Source organism: Alnus glutinosa, chromosome 3, assembly GCF_958979055.1.
Source record: "Alnus glutinosa chromosome 3, dhAlnGlut1.1, whole genome shotgun sequence".
Classification (NCBI taxonomy): domain Eukaryota; kingdom Viridiplantae; phylum Streptophyta; class Magnoliopsida; order Fagales; family Betulaceae; genus Alnus; species Alnus glutinosa.
The window spans coordinates 4,436,044-4,453,795 of NC_084888.1; the positions used below are offsets into that span (position 1 = coordinate 4,436,044).

Consider the following 17,752-nt stretch of genomic DNA (forward strand, 5'->3'; position numbering starts at 1 on the left):
AAATAATTTTACGGAAGAGTTGCAACAGGTTTGTTGATTACTTTTCTCGATACATAGTTCATTTTTACTATCATGTTTTTAAGTTTGTTGATCATGTTCAGGATATAATTTTGGAAGAAATTTTAAAAAATTTGGAGGCCGTTCTTGTATGTAGGTCTATCCTTGCGACCTTACCTATAGGATACAGACCTATTGCACAGAATCAACACACCTGAAAATATAACAACAGTTAAAAGGAAGTATGTACATAGGAAATGGATCAACAAACTTGCTCTCCTCCAATAAAATTATCTGAAGAATTTACTCATCTCAAAAACACATAGCATGCTAGAAAGTCATGCAAGAAGAAGCCCTATAATTTCAAAATTTCAAAGTAGAAACACCCCAAAAAGGGTTTAACAATGAGACCCTATAATTTTTGGAAGAAATTTTAAAATTTTGGGGGCTAGGGCTTGTGTGTAGGTCTTGCCCCTGTTCACGTAGGTCTGTTCTGTCTTTCTTGCCCTTCAAATTGCTCTTCCTTTGCAATGTGGTAAAGATAGTACAGACTTTGATGTATTTTTTGATGTCACACTGATAACTCACTCTTCACTAGCATTTACTAGCCTTGTTCGATTGCTCACAAAATAGGAATCCAGTCTCATCACAATTTCATTTGAAGGAGAAATTAAGTTCACGCCTGGTGGGACTCGAACCCACAATCGTCTGATTAGAAGTCAGACGCCTTATCCATTAGGCCACAGGCGCTTGTCCATATTGCCCCTTTAATTACGCTATAAAACCTAAACGTTTTATTTGCGTTTCCATGAAAATATAATTTTATTATGCTAATTCTCAAATTAAAATAAACAAAAATAATTAATGAATTAGCTACCAAACAATAAATGGTCATCTATATTATCTTCCTGTTTACTGAATAAATCTCGAATTGATATTTTGATGCCAACAATCCATGAAAGAATTGAAAGGCATGCCCACAGCTTTTACAATCCCATCTTTTACCATATGGACAAAACAAAAGTTTCCATTTTTAGCCATATATGTTTCCTTGAGCCTTAACTCTGCCCTCGGATTCTCTCACGAAATTGGACAGCGTCTGTGTCTTATATGCAGTAGCTATATATGCATGTTCATGCTTATCAGCGCCGTGGCTTTTATTAAAGATCATGACATGCAACTAGTGCCTTAGCGGGATAGACTCAATCATGCATGGCTCCAGATTAGCTCATCTTCAAACTCTGGTGGTCCATGTTTTTTGGTTCTTCTTCCTGTCATAGATTACTCCCTATGCATATAGGAGTTGGGCGCCGCCTATACTATTAGACCAAATGGTTTGCTCGGTCCAGTTTCAAGACATATAATGCGGAATGTTATAAATAGATACAAAGAATTACGTACTTTGGTCTAAATGATTATATTTTGTTCTTATTTTTTTGAGTTATATTTACAATATAACTCTATTAATCTCTAGGTAATAGTCTTTAACTATGATTATATGAACTTTTGATATACTCTAACAAGGAATACATGTTCTAATTTCAACAAGTCCGGTTCCAAAACACGCTAACCATTTGATTATATGGCAAGTTTGTGTCTATCTATCAAGTTATCAACCTACATACGCTATGAGAAGAATTGATTTCTTGAGCTGTGTTTTTGGTGAAAGCCCACCGCCAACCTTTAAATTTGCAGAGTTGACTCTGCAGATTCGTGGAAAGCGCATTCATGAAGCACCTGCCGTTTTAGTGCTTAGGAGAGTTAACGCTTTGATCGAGACTTTGTCAACAAATATGGTCTCAACTCTCAAGGCTATGTCATGCTTATTTACCCGCGATGATAGATACCATGCAAACCAGAGAATTAAAGCTGCTACGCGATAGGCCAGGGGAAGTAATGGTGGAATGGAAAACAAAGGGCAGACAATCTGAAAGGTTGCATGATCTATTATTGATGTTGGTTTCAGCATTTGAGGTAAAAGCAAAACGAACCAATTGGGTTGAAGATTGAGGAATATCATGCCCAAACATTTAAGAAACATGGAGAAATCAGCAGGGACCACCCACTGAGCTTTTGTAATTATCTCTTCACCGTGCTTCCTCATTATTATCTGTTTCTGTAACTTACTATCTTCTTTCATTTTCATATGGGTCCCCTAATGCACAGAAGGGAAAAATTATATATATCTTCATCTCTATATTTGCTGTTTGGATATTGGAAAAAAGATTTTGAAACAATTCTTTGCCCAGTCCTCCATGTGCATTTGAAAATGTACTTGTCTTGGTTAGTGATTATAGAATATAGCAGTTGCAATAAAGTTGCCTTATATAACTAATTTTATATGGCGAAAAGATTGAATTATGTCTGATCTTGCAGTGCAATTGGAAGAATGCTTCAAGTTGCAAATATAATACTTTCTCATTCAGCAAGAGAAATAGTCTAATAGTATTGGTGTTAACCTTCTTTCTTTATGTTCTAAGGGAGATCTAGTATACATGCTTCTTTAATAAAAAGTGAAAAAATACCCTCATCAACCGAATTTGCATGCAAATCTCTCTCTTTTCTGGATTCTTTTTTATTATATATATATATATATATATAGAGAGAGAGAGAGAGAGAGAGAGAGAGAGAGAGAGAGAACCTTTGGAAAGATACTGAAATATAATTGATTTCATTTGTGTCACTTTAACATAAAACCATAATCTATATAATTACTAATTATGACGTAGTGTAAAGAAGAAAAGGCAAATTCAGTCATTGAAAACATTTTTTGCCATCATATATATATATACATGTTCAATCCACGATTGTGATAATATTAATGAACGTTCCTAGTCACCGAGAGAATCCACTAATTCCCCTTATATATATGAACCTTGAAACAAAAAATTTGTACAATTTCGTAGAGTTGCAAATATCCTTCTCTTGAAGCTAGCCATCTAACGTATAATATATATATATATATATATATGAATGCTTATCAGATTTACTTCAAAGACTTTTTCATGCTGTCGTACGTGATACATTTTCACGAAGATTGAAAAGCTGCTGCACCGAAGTTTGTTTACCAATAGTTAGCAGGAAATTTACCACTGCAAAAATAAGCAGAAGTCAGAGATTTTTAGTAGGGGGGTCAGCATCACCGCCAGCTTCTAACCCACCTCGAGAAGCGTGCCAATGGAGCAGTGAGATCAACCAGCAGTGCATCATCAGGGTCTAACCCAAGCTGGAATAATACTTGCTGTACAGTAGGTCCCCATGCAACCCACTTCACCATGATCACATAAAGCAACTGACACACCGGAATATCCCACCGCCGGCACCACTAGCTTCCTCATACTACAAGTTGCATCGATCGGCAGCAGAGTCTTTTTGGGGGAGGCTGATCTCCTGACAAAATCTCATGTGATTGTGGGGTTGCTGGGTCTTCTTATCGGAATTAAACTACAAATTTTTAACGCAAAAGCAAATGTAAACATTCAGTCAAAAGAGTCGTCGCTTTGAAAGGAAGCAAAAGAATCGCAGCAGTGAAAGGAAGCGGTTCATGCACCATTACTTAATGAATCTGAACCCTTTATAAATTTGCGGTCCCAATTAAAAATGTACCGTGGATATGATATCCATGCAGGTTTGACCTTTAGATCAGATGGTGGAGACAATACTTAGAGGTAGCCCCACAGTGATGGGCGGTCTCAATTAGAGATGATAAATTAAATATTCATGAATGAGTTGGAGACTTTTCCATGTGTTTGCAGGAATAAAATAATAGTCGCAACTTGCTATATAAAGCCCTTCCACTTACAGTGAGCCTGCTAGACTGATGGTCGGTTCCAGAGATAATCTTACAAACTATTTTCTATCACTATTTTATTCTTTCCACCTCCTTATCTCTGCAACTGCGCGCATATATCTGATAAAAACCCTTCCTCGCCCATATCTCTGTTGCTCTTCTCTGCGTGTGTGAGAGAAGAAACGATGGATGTTGACATGCTAAAATCATCATCACCAATGGATCACATGGACATGATGGCAATGATGATGCAAATGGAAAAGCTTCCTGAATTTTGTGATCCTTTCCATAACATGACTCCCACATACCCAGCTCTGATAAATCCAGCTTCCTCCATGCCGTTCACGGGCGGCACTCCCATTCAAGAGCCCGTGACGCCACCTCTTCAAGCCCCCGTGATGTCAGGAAGATTAATCAGGAATAATGCTTCCGGTGGTGGTGCATTGTCACTACTTGCAAATTCATACGAGAAGAAGAACTCATCAATGGCGGCAATGAGGGAGATGATTTTCCGGATAGCGGCTATGCAGCCTATTCACATAGACCCGGAATCGGTAAAGCCGCCTAAGCGGAGGAATGTGAAGATCTCAAAGGATCCACAGAGCGTGGCTGCGAGGCATAGGAGGGAGCGGATAAGCGAGAGGATAAGGATTCTGCAAAGACTTGTTCCAGGAGGGACGAAGATGGATACGGCTTCCATGTTAGATGAAGCTATTCATTACGTGAAGTTCTTGAAGAAACAAGTTCAAACGTTGGAACAAGCCGGGGCTAATAATACTCACATGGGTGGTAGTGTTGGCTTCCCGCCGGGGATGACGAGTGCTCATGCTAATGTGAATTACTCTGCTCAAATGGTGGGGTGGGTCGATCCCAACGCGTAGGTGAAGTGATGCTGATCTTCTGGTGGGGATGCTGAAAAGGAAATAGTGTTCATTTCTTCCTTTTCTTAGTGTATCAAAGAGTTCTCCAATTAATGGATGGCCTTCCTCATATATATCAGTACTGTTAACCTTTTTAATTTGTTGAGGACATTTATATATCTAAATGCAAAAATGGATATTGCAAATGAATGGCTTATTTGATTTCAGCGACGACTCCTTCTAACTTATCGCCCTTATCATGGCCGGACCGTGTTAGTGTTATGTGCAATTTAGTCAATGGGAAACTGCTTTTCCCGTGCATGGTATCTGAATGTGTTTGTTTCCGGCCCGGAAAATGCTTTCTTCATTTACATTCTACCGATATATCATATATTGGACTCTTTTGGAATTATCGTGAATATTGGGTGAAGAAGAGAGTGGGGCGAATAGACAAAGAAATATACTTTCAACGTGTAAATTAAGTTTTTCTATCTGCTCCCCCCGATTGACAATCTTTAGAGTGCATCTTAATTAAAACCCTAAAACGTCCCCGTTGTGCGGTAAATTACAGGATATATTATTCCCAATTAAAGATTCCCCTTTGATCCACTGCTGTACTATATATATATATATATAAAACTGTTGATCCAGGATATAGCATTGCTGTGGATTCAATGACTGATTATGACTAATATTACTCATAATTGCATTTCTAAATTAAAAGATTGGAGCATAGAAATTGGAGCATATGATCATAATCATATTCTATTAAGAGTAATGCTTCTTAATTTGTATATACAACTGTCATATAAATGAGATGACGTAACAGTGAAAATCAACCATATATATCATGTCTCACTAACGGATTTTGTCCAATTTGTTAAAGGAAAATGCGCCCAATGACCTATTTTTAGTTTTTGGCTTATCCATAGAGTTTTCGATCTTTTTTTAAACCCAGTGAATTGTTTACAACTCAGTAAAACTACAATAATTGATTTTACATTTTTTTACTAATTTATATACGCCTTGTATACTAAGTAGCATAATTAGTAATATGGGAGACAAAATATATTTGATAAAGACTATGTATGTGTTCTTCTCGATTTTAAGTTTTAGAACATACTAAAAATTAGGAAGAAAAATCAGAGATGAAAAATAATATAAATAGCTAACCTATTGCTGTGAACTATACCATGTGCATTTGGAAAGTTTTATTTAGAGCGAGGAATGAATATGCAATATTGATATTTAATTATTTATTAACTAGTTAGCTATTACGTGAATGATTTCAATAACACGTAATAGGATAATTTGTTGAGTTTTGAGGAAACCTAAACCCTTTACATTCGTTAAAGAGAACTTAAACCCTTTCAAACACAAGGTTTGAGATTAATTTTTTGCATGATATTTATTCAACCAAACATTGGTTTAAATAGGGTTACAAAATCAAATCAGGTCAAATTTCCATAAGACCCATAAATACTAATATTACCTATCTAGCAAAAATAAACGAAAATCTCCATACTTGTCTAACACAAAAATTGGAGTATAACTTTCCTTATTGAAATAAGAAATAAACTATAAAAGACTATTATTCTTTTAAGACCCTATTCTTGAAGCACTAGCTAGCCCACACAGGAGTATATATATATATATATATAACCTCTTCTCTTGTGAAGTGACAAAGTCTGCCAAGGAGCAGATTTTGCGTATTCTTGGCTACAATATGCTATTTGGATAAGGATTTCAAGCAATTTGAATAATACATTGTAAGAGAATTCACACAAAACTCACATATCCGAATAGGTATATAGACAGTTCACAATTTATTTGGACAAGTGACCTTATATATATGGACTATCTAAATTTTGGGCTGCCTAAATTACCAGCAATTTGTATAAAAAATTGTTAGAAATTCTAATCCGATGACTTCTCTCCTTGTGAGATACCTTAGGGTGTTTATTATATTCTACAAGCTGAAAAGGCTGATTGCAAAGTCTTGGTACATAAAATAGTAGTCAGGACTAAAAGTTGGGTATTTTAGGACCATATCTTAATTAAGCCGGGAATTATTACTGCAATTGGTTAACTCTATTTGGGTTGTTATTCAAACCATTTAGTCCTAGCTCTTTGCTCATCCTTCTTAAAGGCCATAATTAAGCAGGCCGGTGGAGTAAGTTCTTGCTGCTTTTCATTGAAGAGGAAGTGATCGACCTCACGTATGAAGGGGTCAAGGTTACTTGGGCTAGGGTCTACCTCCCTAAGAAGGAAGGTGCATGCGTGTCATGAGCTGGTTGATTGTTGATGTTTAGCTCTCTTTTTTTTCTTTTTTTAATTCTTTCCATTTGATTTTTAACTTGAGCAAATGGGTGTTGGGAGAACTGGAGAAGGAGATATATATAGTGGGTGAGGTAGGTTGCCTCCCGAGGCAGGGTTGGATAGCAGAAGTGTTCATGTCTCAAGGATCATGCCTCACTAACACCCATTTCTCTCATGCATCCATCCAAATCAAATCAAAAGCAATAATAAAAAGATAAAGATAATATATATAATGGCCAAACCGCATCTCTAGCAAAAGGACCATGTGAGATATCCCACTAATGCCCCAACATGCCCATAGAGCCTTTGATTATTCGTGTGGGGAGACCCCTTTTCATCAATTTCACACATGCATGGGCTATTTGGCTAGCTACCTCTCACAACCCCCGCAAGTTCATTGTATCATTCTTCCTTCGAAAATATCATTTCATTTCCGTTTATCCTTTTTCTTTTATTGCATCTAACGGTGTAAATAATATTACCATATATGTAGCAACATGTACACCATTTGACGTGTAACGGCTTAAAAGCTTCATTGCAATAAGAAATAAGATATTTATTTTTATTGATATCCATCTTCCATGGGAGGAACAAAATTAGGAGGGTATGCATGCATTAGACTTGGTGGTGGAGACGCATAAAAGTTAGGTGGGGGGTGGGAGGGAGTATAAAATAAGAATAAATACGAAGATAAGGAGATATTGAGCTGAAATGGAAGTTTCATCAGATTCATTTGTATAATACGTATGAATACAGACAATGAAAGGGTTGGTTGGATTAGATTTTGGCAGAAGTGCCCAATTAAAGGGGGGCAGGTAGAGGACGTTGCAGATCTTGAACCAAAATTCTTCACCTTGTCCCTTTATGCCAAGGGAGACGCACGTATAGCTAGAATGTTACACGATCTCAGACAAAAATTACACCAAAACAAGTTCTATCAGATAAAAAAAAAAAAAAAAAAAAAAAAGTTTTTTTTCTATTACGTGGCCAAATCTTGTAAATCAGATTGAACATGTGATGTACGTTCGTTGAACAATTAACTTTAATTATTACTTTAATTTGATAAGTTTCCAAATTCGTCTAAATTATCACTTATAGCACGTTAATTATTTTGACTACTTTAGTGATCAGGATAACATGGTTTAAAAAGGAATGTTAGTTTAATAGATTAAATTGAAACAAATTCATATATTCTAATTGTCAGCTCACATTCGTTAACCATCCTCCATACATAGTGAAATCAGGATTTGATCTCAATTATTATTATTTTGCAAGAAGAGACGAAAGAGTGAATATATCGAAGACAATTATACAAGACCTCTAAGTGTCTTTTTCGCACCGATCGAATATGGCCACCTCTCTCCCTTAGTTTGTAATTTCCCTTTTCCTTTCCCAAGTTTGAGTAAATAAATAAACTCATTTCTTCCCTCGTTACCTACTACACACAAGGGTGTACATAATGACAGATACTAACCGTTCGCATCCGTTATTTATAACTATTCTCACATGCAGATGCATATACGGTTAGCAAAAACTTATTATGCACGTATGCAGATAGCATTTGTAAGACATGCGGCGTGCGGTTATTAACTGTATACCCTTTACATATAATATATATTTTTTATATATTATATTTAATAAATACACCAAAATGACTCATTTGAGATTATATATAAATTATGTTTACATTGGTTTGAGTTATATTGTTTTCTTATGTAACACTTGAGAAAAAAGATAAAAGTAATGTGAAATCGTTATTATTTCAAAGATTAGGTTTAAAAAAAATTAAAACAAACCCAAAACACTAAAAATCGGTCTAAATTATTTTTAAAATCATTTAAAATATACCTTAATAAATAAAATAGGCCCAAAAAGCCACCCCATATGTACACCCCACCAGACGCTATCGTCAATCTCATCTCCCCCAGTCACCTCTTTTTGTCCCATGTCACCCACCCTGTGCAATCTTCTGGCGTTTTCTTCTCTTCAGCCCATGGTCCAGATATGCATAAAATTCACTATGCTGTCATCAAACTCCCAATGGTATGGAATGATTTAAGGCAGCCCATGGACCATTGCGGGTTTTGTGAGCGGATTAAACGAGTCCGGCCCAAATCTCTTAGCTCAGCCCAGCCCACGCTATACGCGGTTCAATTGAAGGCCAGGAAGCTCTCTATATATTGGCAATTTAAGAAAACCAATATATGTTTCATAAATCAATAAGGTAATTAAATATCATAATATATTCTAATAATAATGGTGATTTAAGTTTTTTTTTTTTTTGGAAAAAAGCTGTCATATTACCAAGTAATGATAAATCAGGACAGAATTAATATTAATTTTTCTTAAAAGAAAATTAAAATTAAACAATTGATAACTCAAAAGATAAATTTAAAATGTAATACGTAGTTTTGGAATTAATAGCGCTATTGTGCAGTATTTCCAATCAATCAATCCTTCTTTTCTTTTTCATTTTTTTTTGTGGTAAAATTATAATTTTAAAATAATTTTGGTAAAAAAAAAAAAGAGGAAATTTGTACCAAAAGATCAATTTGATACAAAAAGATATTATAAGAGCACTTATAACAGGTGATGTAAATTTTTATCTACAATAACTAATCAAAATTCACTTTTGCTAGTTTAGGTAACCACTTCTCAAGACCTTCCTCTATCAACTTATCTAAACTTATTATCTATTTTTATTAAAATAATCAATTTTAATTTTTATTCATTTTAATTAAAATCTCATCTTCACCAAAAACACCAAATAAATTAGATTTCATGGCGAGTCTACGGATCAATTTGACCAGGCCACGCGAGGACCATGAGGAGGACGAAGTTCTTGGTGAAGACTTTGAACACAATGACCCATGGGTTTCTTCTCCTACTGAGCCGCCAAGTCCTTCGACGATCTCTCATTGCGGATCGAGTGGTGGCTTAGATCCTTGCCGTTGAAGTTGGTGCCTATATCGTCGCCGTCAGTGGGGTTAGGTTGGGGAAGCGAGGCTTCATTGACGTCGAGCGATTTGACGTTGATGGTACTCTTTTCGATCACCACCATACCCATTCTCCAAGCAAGACCAACTGAGAGAGAGAACGCCAGAGAAGATGAACTCTGAGCTATAGAGAGAGAGAGAGAGAGAGAGGGGGGAAGAAACAGTGAGAGAGGAAAAAAGATTAAAATATCAATCAATTTGTGCACAATGAAATGCCACATAGTACATAAGATTAAATGGAAGAGAAAGCTAAAATAGGTTTGGAGAAGATAAGTCGATAGATGTGAGTTTTTCTCATTTTTCACGCTACTCTAGCTAAATGGGGAAAGTAGCGAATCTCCTGGGACTACTCTAAGAAACTACAAGATTATTTTTGTACTACAAAATTGATTTTATACAATAACAATATATTTTTTTTGTTTTTATTTTTCCTGTTTTCTGGTTTGTCTAGTTGTCTTTTATGCTTTATGACAGACAGGAGCCAGACTCATTACCCATGTGTGATGTGTCAATAAACTTTATGTCAATCACAAAGCCAACATATCACTTGTGACTGTCCCTACTTTGTGGAAATAAGACCATTATTGTCATGCGCAAGAAAAAGGAAAGTTGGGAGTATGAAAATTAATTAACGCTCTATATAAATTAGGTTATCTTTCAAAGACTGTTGGAATTAATATACTGTTGAAGAAGAATGTAGATCAATGAATTTAGTTTCGCTTGAAAATGATTGCTCTTTTATATGTAAGATGATGTAAGAATTTAGGTTTACCAAAATATTTAGGACTTAGGAGAAATTACACTTAACTCTCAAATTTAAATTAATTACAGTGTAAGATTCTAATCTATGAACCCTTTCAAGTTATTTTATTTGTCTGTTAAATTTTAATCGATGAAGCATAAATGACAAAAATACCAACTTCATAAAATCAAAATTTCAAAAAATGTGAAAACAAAATAAAAAAAATGACCCACGGCTAGGCCCAAGGATGGCTGTGAGTCATCATATATATTTTTTTTCCTCTAAGTGCACACTTCTTTCTTCTTCTTTTTTTGGTTTTTTTTTTTAAAAAAATAAAAAATAAAAAAATTATGAGATCATAAAATAAAAATTGATTAATGTGATATAAATGTGAAAATAATTTTGATTTTATTTTTTATTTTTTATTTTTTAAGAAAAAAGTGAAGAAAATTGTTTATTTATATATTTTTTCTATGGATGACTTGACTTGCGCGCTAACGTGGCTTTGACATGAGCATTGATGTGTCAAATGGTAAGCCGTTAAAATTGATGGTAAAGTGACTAGGGACCTTATTATTAAAATTAAAAACTTAAAGACTAAATCTAAATTAGATAAAAATATGGAGACTAAACATAATTTTTCCACACACACACACACACACACACACACACACACACACACACATATATATATATATATATATATAAGTAATGCTAATTAAACGTCTTCTTTGTGTTCACATAATTAATGTAGCTTTTAAAATCACCATTAAATTTGTGTTGGATCATTATTCATTTTGATAAAATAATTTTTTTAAAGTCAGATTAATTTTGATGGGACACATATATATATATATATATACACGCGCAAGATGGTCTGAATTGCTACCAATTTCTTATGTAAATTTTTTAATAAATATTGAATATTTTTAACCAAGAAAATGTAGAATATAAAATAAAAGGAAGGAGAAGATTACAAAAGAGTGAGCGGAATCAAATGAGATCATATTGCACAGCGAGTTTTTAGTCGCTTTCCACAGATTTTATTTTATTTATTTATTTTAAAAATGTGTCCCACGTTTAGCCTCTGGTCTGAGAGAACTGACCATTGATTGTTAGAGAAGCAAATGATAGAGTATAGTTTTAGTGGGGTCAAATTAAGTCAATGGTTAAATATGTTAAAATGAGCATGTGAAAGTTGCTGAGAATTAATTGTCGCTGCGGGCCCATCCTAATTATTGCTATCATTTTTTTTTTTTAATTTTGGGAAAGTATTATATATTAGAGTATCAATTAAATAATTAAAATAATTATTTTTTATTAGTTTTAAGTTTTTATAATAAGTGATAATTTAACATGGTATTAAATTTCATATAAACTTATTATCTTAAGATAAATAATGATTTAACATTATGATGTGAATATAAAGGTAAAAATTATTTTATGTTTTTAAAGGTGTTTTTGGTTTGAAATATTTATTAATATTTTTGTTTTGAGAAGACATCAAAAGATAAAGTACAAAAAATTGGATTTAACTTAGGTGATATGTAGTTTTTTAAGGATCCAAATTTAGTTTAAGTTTCTCTATTTCTCATAAAACACTTGAAAGTAGATATAGAGCCTCGAAAAAAGCTACGACATAAGCCAAATCCCAAAAAATTTAGGCATGATTGGGTGAGAATTTTTTTTTCCAATACATTTTAAATACTGCTTTTCAAATATTAAATTCTATTAAGATTTTATTCAACTTTTTATAATTTTATTTCAAGTTTTCTAAACCATCCAAACATAATTTTAAAAATTAAATTCTCTCCATATTCACAATTTTTCAAAAATTCATATACCCAAACGAGCTATAACAAAGAATCCTCCGATCGGTCAAAATATAATAATAATAATAAAAAAGAATAGATTATATAAAAAGAAAAGAAAAAACAAAATAGATTATGACCAAAGGGGTTAATTAGTTGCCAGGGATTATTGCTGATCAACAATGGTGGTTAAACTGGCCCTATTTACTGCTAAAAAAAAAAAGAAAAAAAGAAAAAAAAAACTTGGCCCTACTACTGCTCAACAGAAAAAGGACTGACCCATCTGGAGTACTTTTTTTTTTTTTTTTTTTAATAAAAAAGAGAGTTTAGCCATCGTTGTCGATCAGCAATAGTCACTTGCAACCAACCCCTTTGGTTAGATGAACCTATGTCTGCCATCTCTAAGATCTCTATATATATAGAGTAAAGCATAGTGAAGGACACCTCAACAAAATATTATAAGCTTGCTTCTGTAATTAGTATACAGTCAGCCATGGCTGCATTGGCTTGCGACAAGAGCTTCTCTAGCGGTCATTTTCTGTTGAAACCAGAAGAAGTGCGTTTCTTCGATCTCATTCGCTTCTTATTTTCGAGTGACATAGAGAACAGAAACTTTCTAGACAGCACCGAGGGCAAGGAGGAAAGCTTCCGGCGTAGGTGGCTCATATTTGTCTCTATATTGGCCCAAAAGTTCCTGCTTTTTGTGGCCAAGCCGCTCGCAGCTATTGGATCGGTGATCGAGATGTGGCTCAACCTTCTCTCAAGTAACCGCAACCTTGGCGTGCTCTTGCTAAATCTTATACGAGGTCAGTCGATCTCCTCTTCTTAATTGTTTGGGTTCTTGGTTCTTGCATTTTTGAAAATTATATATATATATATATATATACATAACACCAGCTTCATGCATGGGGAGAATGGAGATTATATATAACATTAATCTTTGCAAACACAGCCTGAAAATTTATAATCTGTCTCGTTTATGAGGGTGGTTGATTTTAATATCTGGAATCGTTTTGAATCATTTATCCACAAAATGTGGGATTTACTCAAGTATGTCTAAGTGCATGGTTTGCATACCCAAAAGATCGATAGTATAAAAAGCAGAAGGATTTGGAGTTACAGAATAGCTCGGAATTTTGCAAATTGACAATAAACTAGCTAGATGTTCAAGATTAATTATTTTTTTTAAAAGAAAATTGCAAAATCTTTTGATAATTTGAGTAATTTTTTTCCCCCTCTCTATTTGCTTTTTCGCCAACACTGAGTATTCTGGTTAATTTATAAGGTATGAGCTTATAAAATTATACCACTTTTTATATGTCAAACCATTTTTTCTGATGGTCGGACCGGTGAAGGATCACCTGTTAAATTATGGAGAAAATAATCATCAAAAAATTTCTGGTCTCCACAATATCTAAGCATGATAATGTGAGAATGGGAATAGGATTTTCTCCATTAGTATTTATTTCATGCTCACGAGTCACAATTTAAAAGTATTTAAAGTTAATGTTAGTTAGCAGTCTTTTTTAAAAAATTAAATAATTTAAAATTAATATACCCTTAAATGTATGAATTTTAAATTTCAACCATAAAATATATATAAACTATCAATTTTATTGGAAATAGTAAAACATCCTTATTTGTGAGATTAACTGAAATAAATCCTCCCTTGGCTCGTGATGGGTTTGTAGATGCTTTTCATGTCCTAAATAGTGGGGTACGGTATTTGAGTAGGGCCACGTTATATGTATAGGGTTTGGTGATTGCCCCCCCCCCCCCCCCCCCCCCCCCCCCCCCCCCACCCAATTTTGCTGACATTCAACAACCTTGAAACAGCTAGCCAAGGACTTGGGACAAAACTGTGGTCTTGACATTTCTATATCAGAAACAATTAATTATTGATATTCCAACGTGAAAGAAAATATATGCATTAATATTAATCCAACACGAATGTAATACAAATTAATATAAAACGAGAATGCATGGCAGAGATGTTTTATTAATCTAATAATGTTTTGTTTTATTTAGTACTTAAAGTATATTTATTTATTTAAACGTACAACTTAATTACTCGATCATTCACGTGAATGTGTCCGGGTTTGCACGTGCATTATATTGTTCGATATATTTGCACCGTCCCAATGGGTACGGCTCTGAAAAGATTGGTTGGTTTTTTTCCGTTTTCCTTGGTGACTTGTGGAGAGTATATATACTCGGGCATGAGCTGTTAAGTACTGTTAACACACAAAAACATGGTAGCTAGGTATTCTGGCCCCAGCAAAAATTATGAACCCGGCCCCTCTAGACTGTTCTTTGAGTGTTAATTAATGGCGTCCTCGCCATATATTTGGAGAGAGAATTTGCAAGTTCAATTCCTTCTATCTGCAGGCATAATGAAAAGGTGGATTGGTGGAAGCTTTATCTTTTATATATGATGGGGGAAAAAATTATGCATTTTTATTATAGGGCATCGTTTCGCTTTCCAGAAGATGATAAGATCATAAGATAAAGGAAAAGAATCCGCGCTAGTCCACTAATTAAATAGACGTCGAATCATACATAGAAATTAACGAAGTAAGAAAAGGAAAGATCGAGCACTGAGCCACGTACCAGCCACTAGCCAGGAGGAATTAATCCAAAGTCTTCATGGCCCCATGACTTATTTCTTGTAGGGCACTTATAGCTTTCACTGTCATCCTGAATAATTAAAGGAGAATAATTATGAGGAGCGTGACCGTGAGAAACGTACCTTTCTTCCAACATGTGTTTCACGTACATTAAAGTCGAACTATTACAACACTGTCTTACTATATGTTGACTTGTTGTCCTCGACTTTTTTAATGATGATTGATTTAAAGGTAGATAGACAATATTATATCGACATAGTACAATAGTGGTGTGCTAATCAATCCTTAGATTTTATGATCAATCATCAACCAGAGTTTGGCTTAAAAATACATGAGATTTTTTCACTATAGTTAAGACAAAATATTCAATTTGGTGTACTTAAACTAAATGGGAATAGGTAAATGTTACGTACGTAGGGAGGGTGGTGGCACCGGATAAAGAATCACCAAGCTTCTTGTCGTTTATTGGTAATTTGGACAAGCGAGTGGAGTTGGACAGTAGCATCAAGTGTGGAGATGGCAGGTACAATGCAGCACTGGCTATGATGGCTTCTAAAGCATCGTATGAGAACAAGCCCTATCTCGAATCTACGGTCAATGATCATTGGAAGGTAGGTATATATATATATCTTGACACGTTTACATGTTTACAGCTTCTTCTATCTTGCTCTTATATGTTTGATTTCTTGTTATTTAAATGTCATTCAATTCAAGTATTATTTGTTAATTGGATCAATGTATTTGTCTTGAGCAGATGGAGTTCTTGGATTCTTACGACTTCTGGAACGGTAAGAAGCCACTTAAATTCATTAAAATACGCCATTTTTCGTGCTCCCCAAAAATTCTGAAAAGATTTTCGTGCATGCATGCATGGCAGATTATCAAGAAAAAGCCACAACACAAGCCTTCATGCTTCGTGACAAAAACGCTGACCACGATACCATTGTTGTGGCCTTTAGAGGTACCGAACCCTTTGATTCAGATGCATGGTGTTCTGACGTTGACATCTCATGGTATGGAATCCGTGATATTGGAAAAATCCATGGCGGGTTTATGAAAGCCCTGGGTTTACAGAAGAATGTCGGTTGGCCTAAGGAAGCTGCTAAACAAGATCACGACAACCGCCCAGCTTTAGCTTACTATGCCATTAGAGACAGGCTGAAAGAACTTTTGGCAGAAAATGATGAAGCAAAGTATATATTGACGGGGCACAGCTTGGGTGGGGCTCTGGCAATCCTCTTTCCAGCAATTTTGTTAATGCACGACGAGAAATTCTTGTTGGAGAGATTGGGAGGCGTTTATACGTTCGGGCAGCCAAGGGTGGGAGATGAAAGTTTTGGGGAGTTCATGGAAAAACGTCTCAAGGACTATAATATTCGTTATTTTAGATTTGTTTACAGTAATGATATGGTGGCTAGATTACCCTACGATGACAAAACACTAATGTTCAAGCACTTTGGGACGTGCCTCTTCTATAATAGAGAATACAAAGGGAAGGTAATTATAATTAGCACATCTTCTCTTTTCTCTTATAATTGTCAGGGAGTGATTGTTGCTCTTCGGGTGCACAACAACTATACTCCCCCAAGGCATATGGGTGTAGTTGTTGTGCACTTGAAGTTTTTCTATCATTTCCCATAATTGTCACACCCATTGAAAACCCACTAAATTAAAATCCATTTTTAATGCAGATTGTTGCAGAAGAACCAAACAAGAACTACTTCTCACCACTGGGAGCGATTCCTATGATGATAAATGCATTTTGGGAGCTGATTAGAAGCTTTACTATTACGTACACAAAGGGACCGGACTACAGAGAAAGCTCACTCCTCAAGATATTTAGGATAATTGGTTTAGTAATGCCAGGAGTACCAGCTCATTGCCCTCAGGATTATGTCAATGCTACTCGCCTGGGATCCTCTGACTTATTCCTCCCACCCAAGGACCCAGAAAACCAACATCAAATTACAGTACTGGCCACAGTTTGAGGAGGGAATGTGTGTAAATTTAATTTACTCGCATGGACTTGGTATATATTGTGATTGGGTGTGGTTTACTTTGGTTTATGAGGATGATGGCCGGGATTATGGAATTATACCAAGTACAAGACTTCATCAGGGAATTGAAAATCCCGTGGAAATTAATTGTATAATTAATTAGGTATTTCCATGCATTATATATCATTCTGTGCTCCATTTAATTAGAATCAATCTTGCCTGTGTTCTTATAAGCCTATTTGTTTGTCTGGCTCCAAGTCTTCCATTTAGTTTTTTGAAGCTTCAATATTTTTTTTTGTAATTGATCAAGAAAAGGGTTACGTGAAGGATCTTTTTCAGTACTTTTTATCCAAAAAAAAGGAGCGAAAAATTCTAAAAACGAAAATGGGGAGGGCTCCCAAACAATAGACCCAAAACAAATTAAGACAGTACGAAAAAATTACAAAAGGTAAAAAGAGGTCAAACAAGTGATCATAACCTCTCAATGGGCCGCACACGGCGATTAAAAAAGCAAAATGAGTGCAAATTATGGCGAATTTATTTGAACTCCCACTTGAAACCAGCAACAATTACCAAAAAGATGTTGAAACTGAATATGCACTATTGAAGTTTG

At 34.9% G+C, this 17,752-nt stretch overlaps 2 protein-coding genes and 1 non-coding gene across 3 annotated transcripts; 2 read left to right on the top strand and 1 right to left on the bottom strand.

The window, feature by feature from the left end:
* Positions 1–674: 674 nt before the first annotated feature.
* TRNAR-UCU (transfer RNA arginine (anticodon UCU)) lies at positions 675–747 on the bottom strand. The gene has a single exon. It is a non-coding gene; the product is annotated as a tRNA-Arg (tRNA).
* Positions 748–3,826: 3,079 nt separating this feature from the next.
* Positions 3,827–4,779, top strand: LOC133864866 (transcription factor HEC2). The gene has a single exon (XM_062301294.1). The coding sequence runs from the start codon at positions 3,973–3,975 to the stop codon at positions 4,666–4,668; it is 696 nt and encodes a 231-aa protein (XP_062157278.1). The 5' UTR covers positions 3,827–3,972; the 3' UTR covers positions 4,669–4,779.
* Positions 4,780–12,971: 8,192 nt separating this feature from the next.
* On the top strand, positions 12,972–17,354 carry LOC133864416 (triacylglycerol lipase OBL1). Its single transcript, XM_062300747.1, has 5 exons — positions 12,972–13,321; positions 15,560–15,753; positions 15,897–15,930; positions 16,020–16,639; positions 16,834–17,354. Exons 1-5 carry the CDS (start codon positions 13,009–13,011, stop codon positions 17,128–17,130), a joined length of 1,458 nt encoding a protein of 485 aa, XP_062156731.1. The 5' UTR covers positions 12,972–13,008; the 3' UTR covers positions 17,131–17,354.
* Positions 17,355–17,752: the final 398 nt, after the last annotated feature.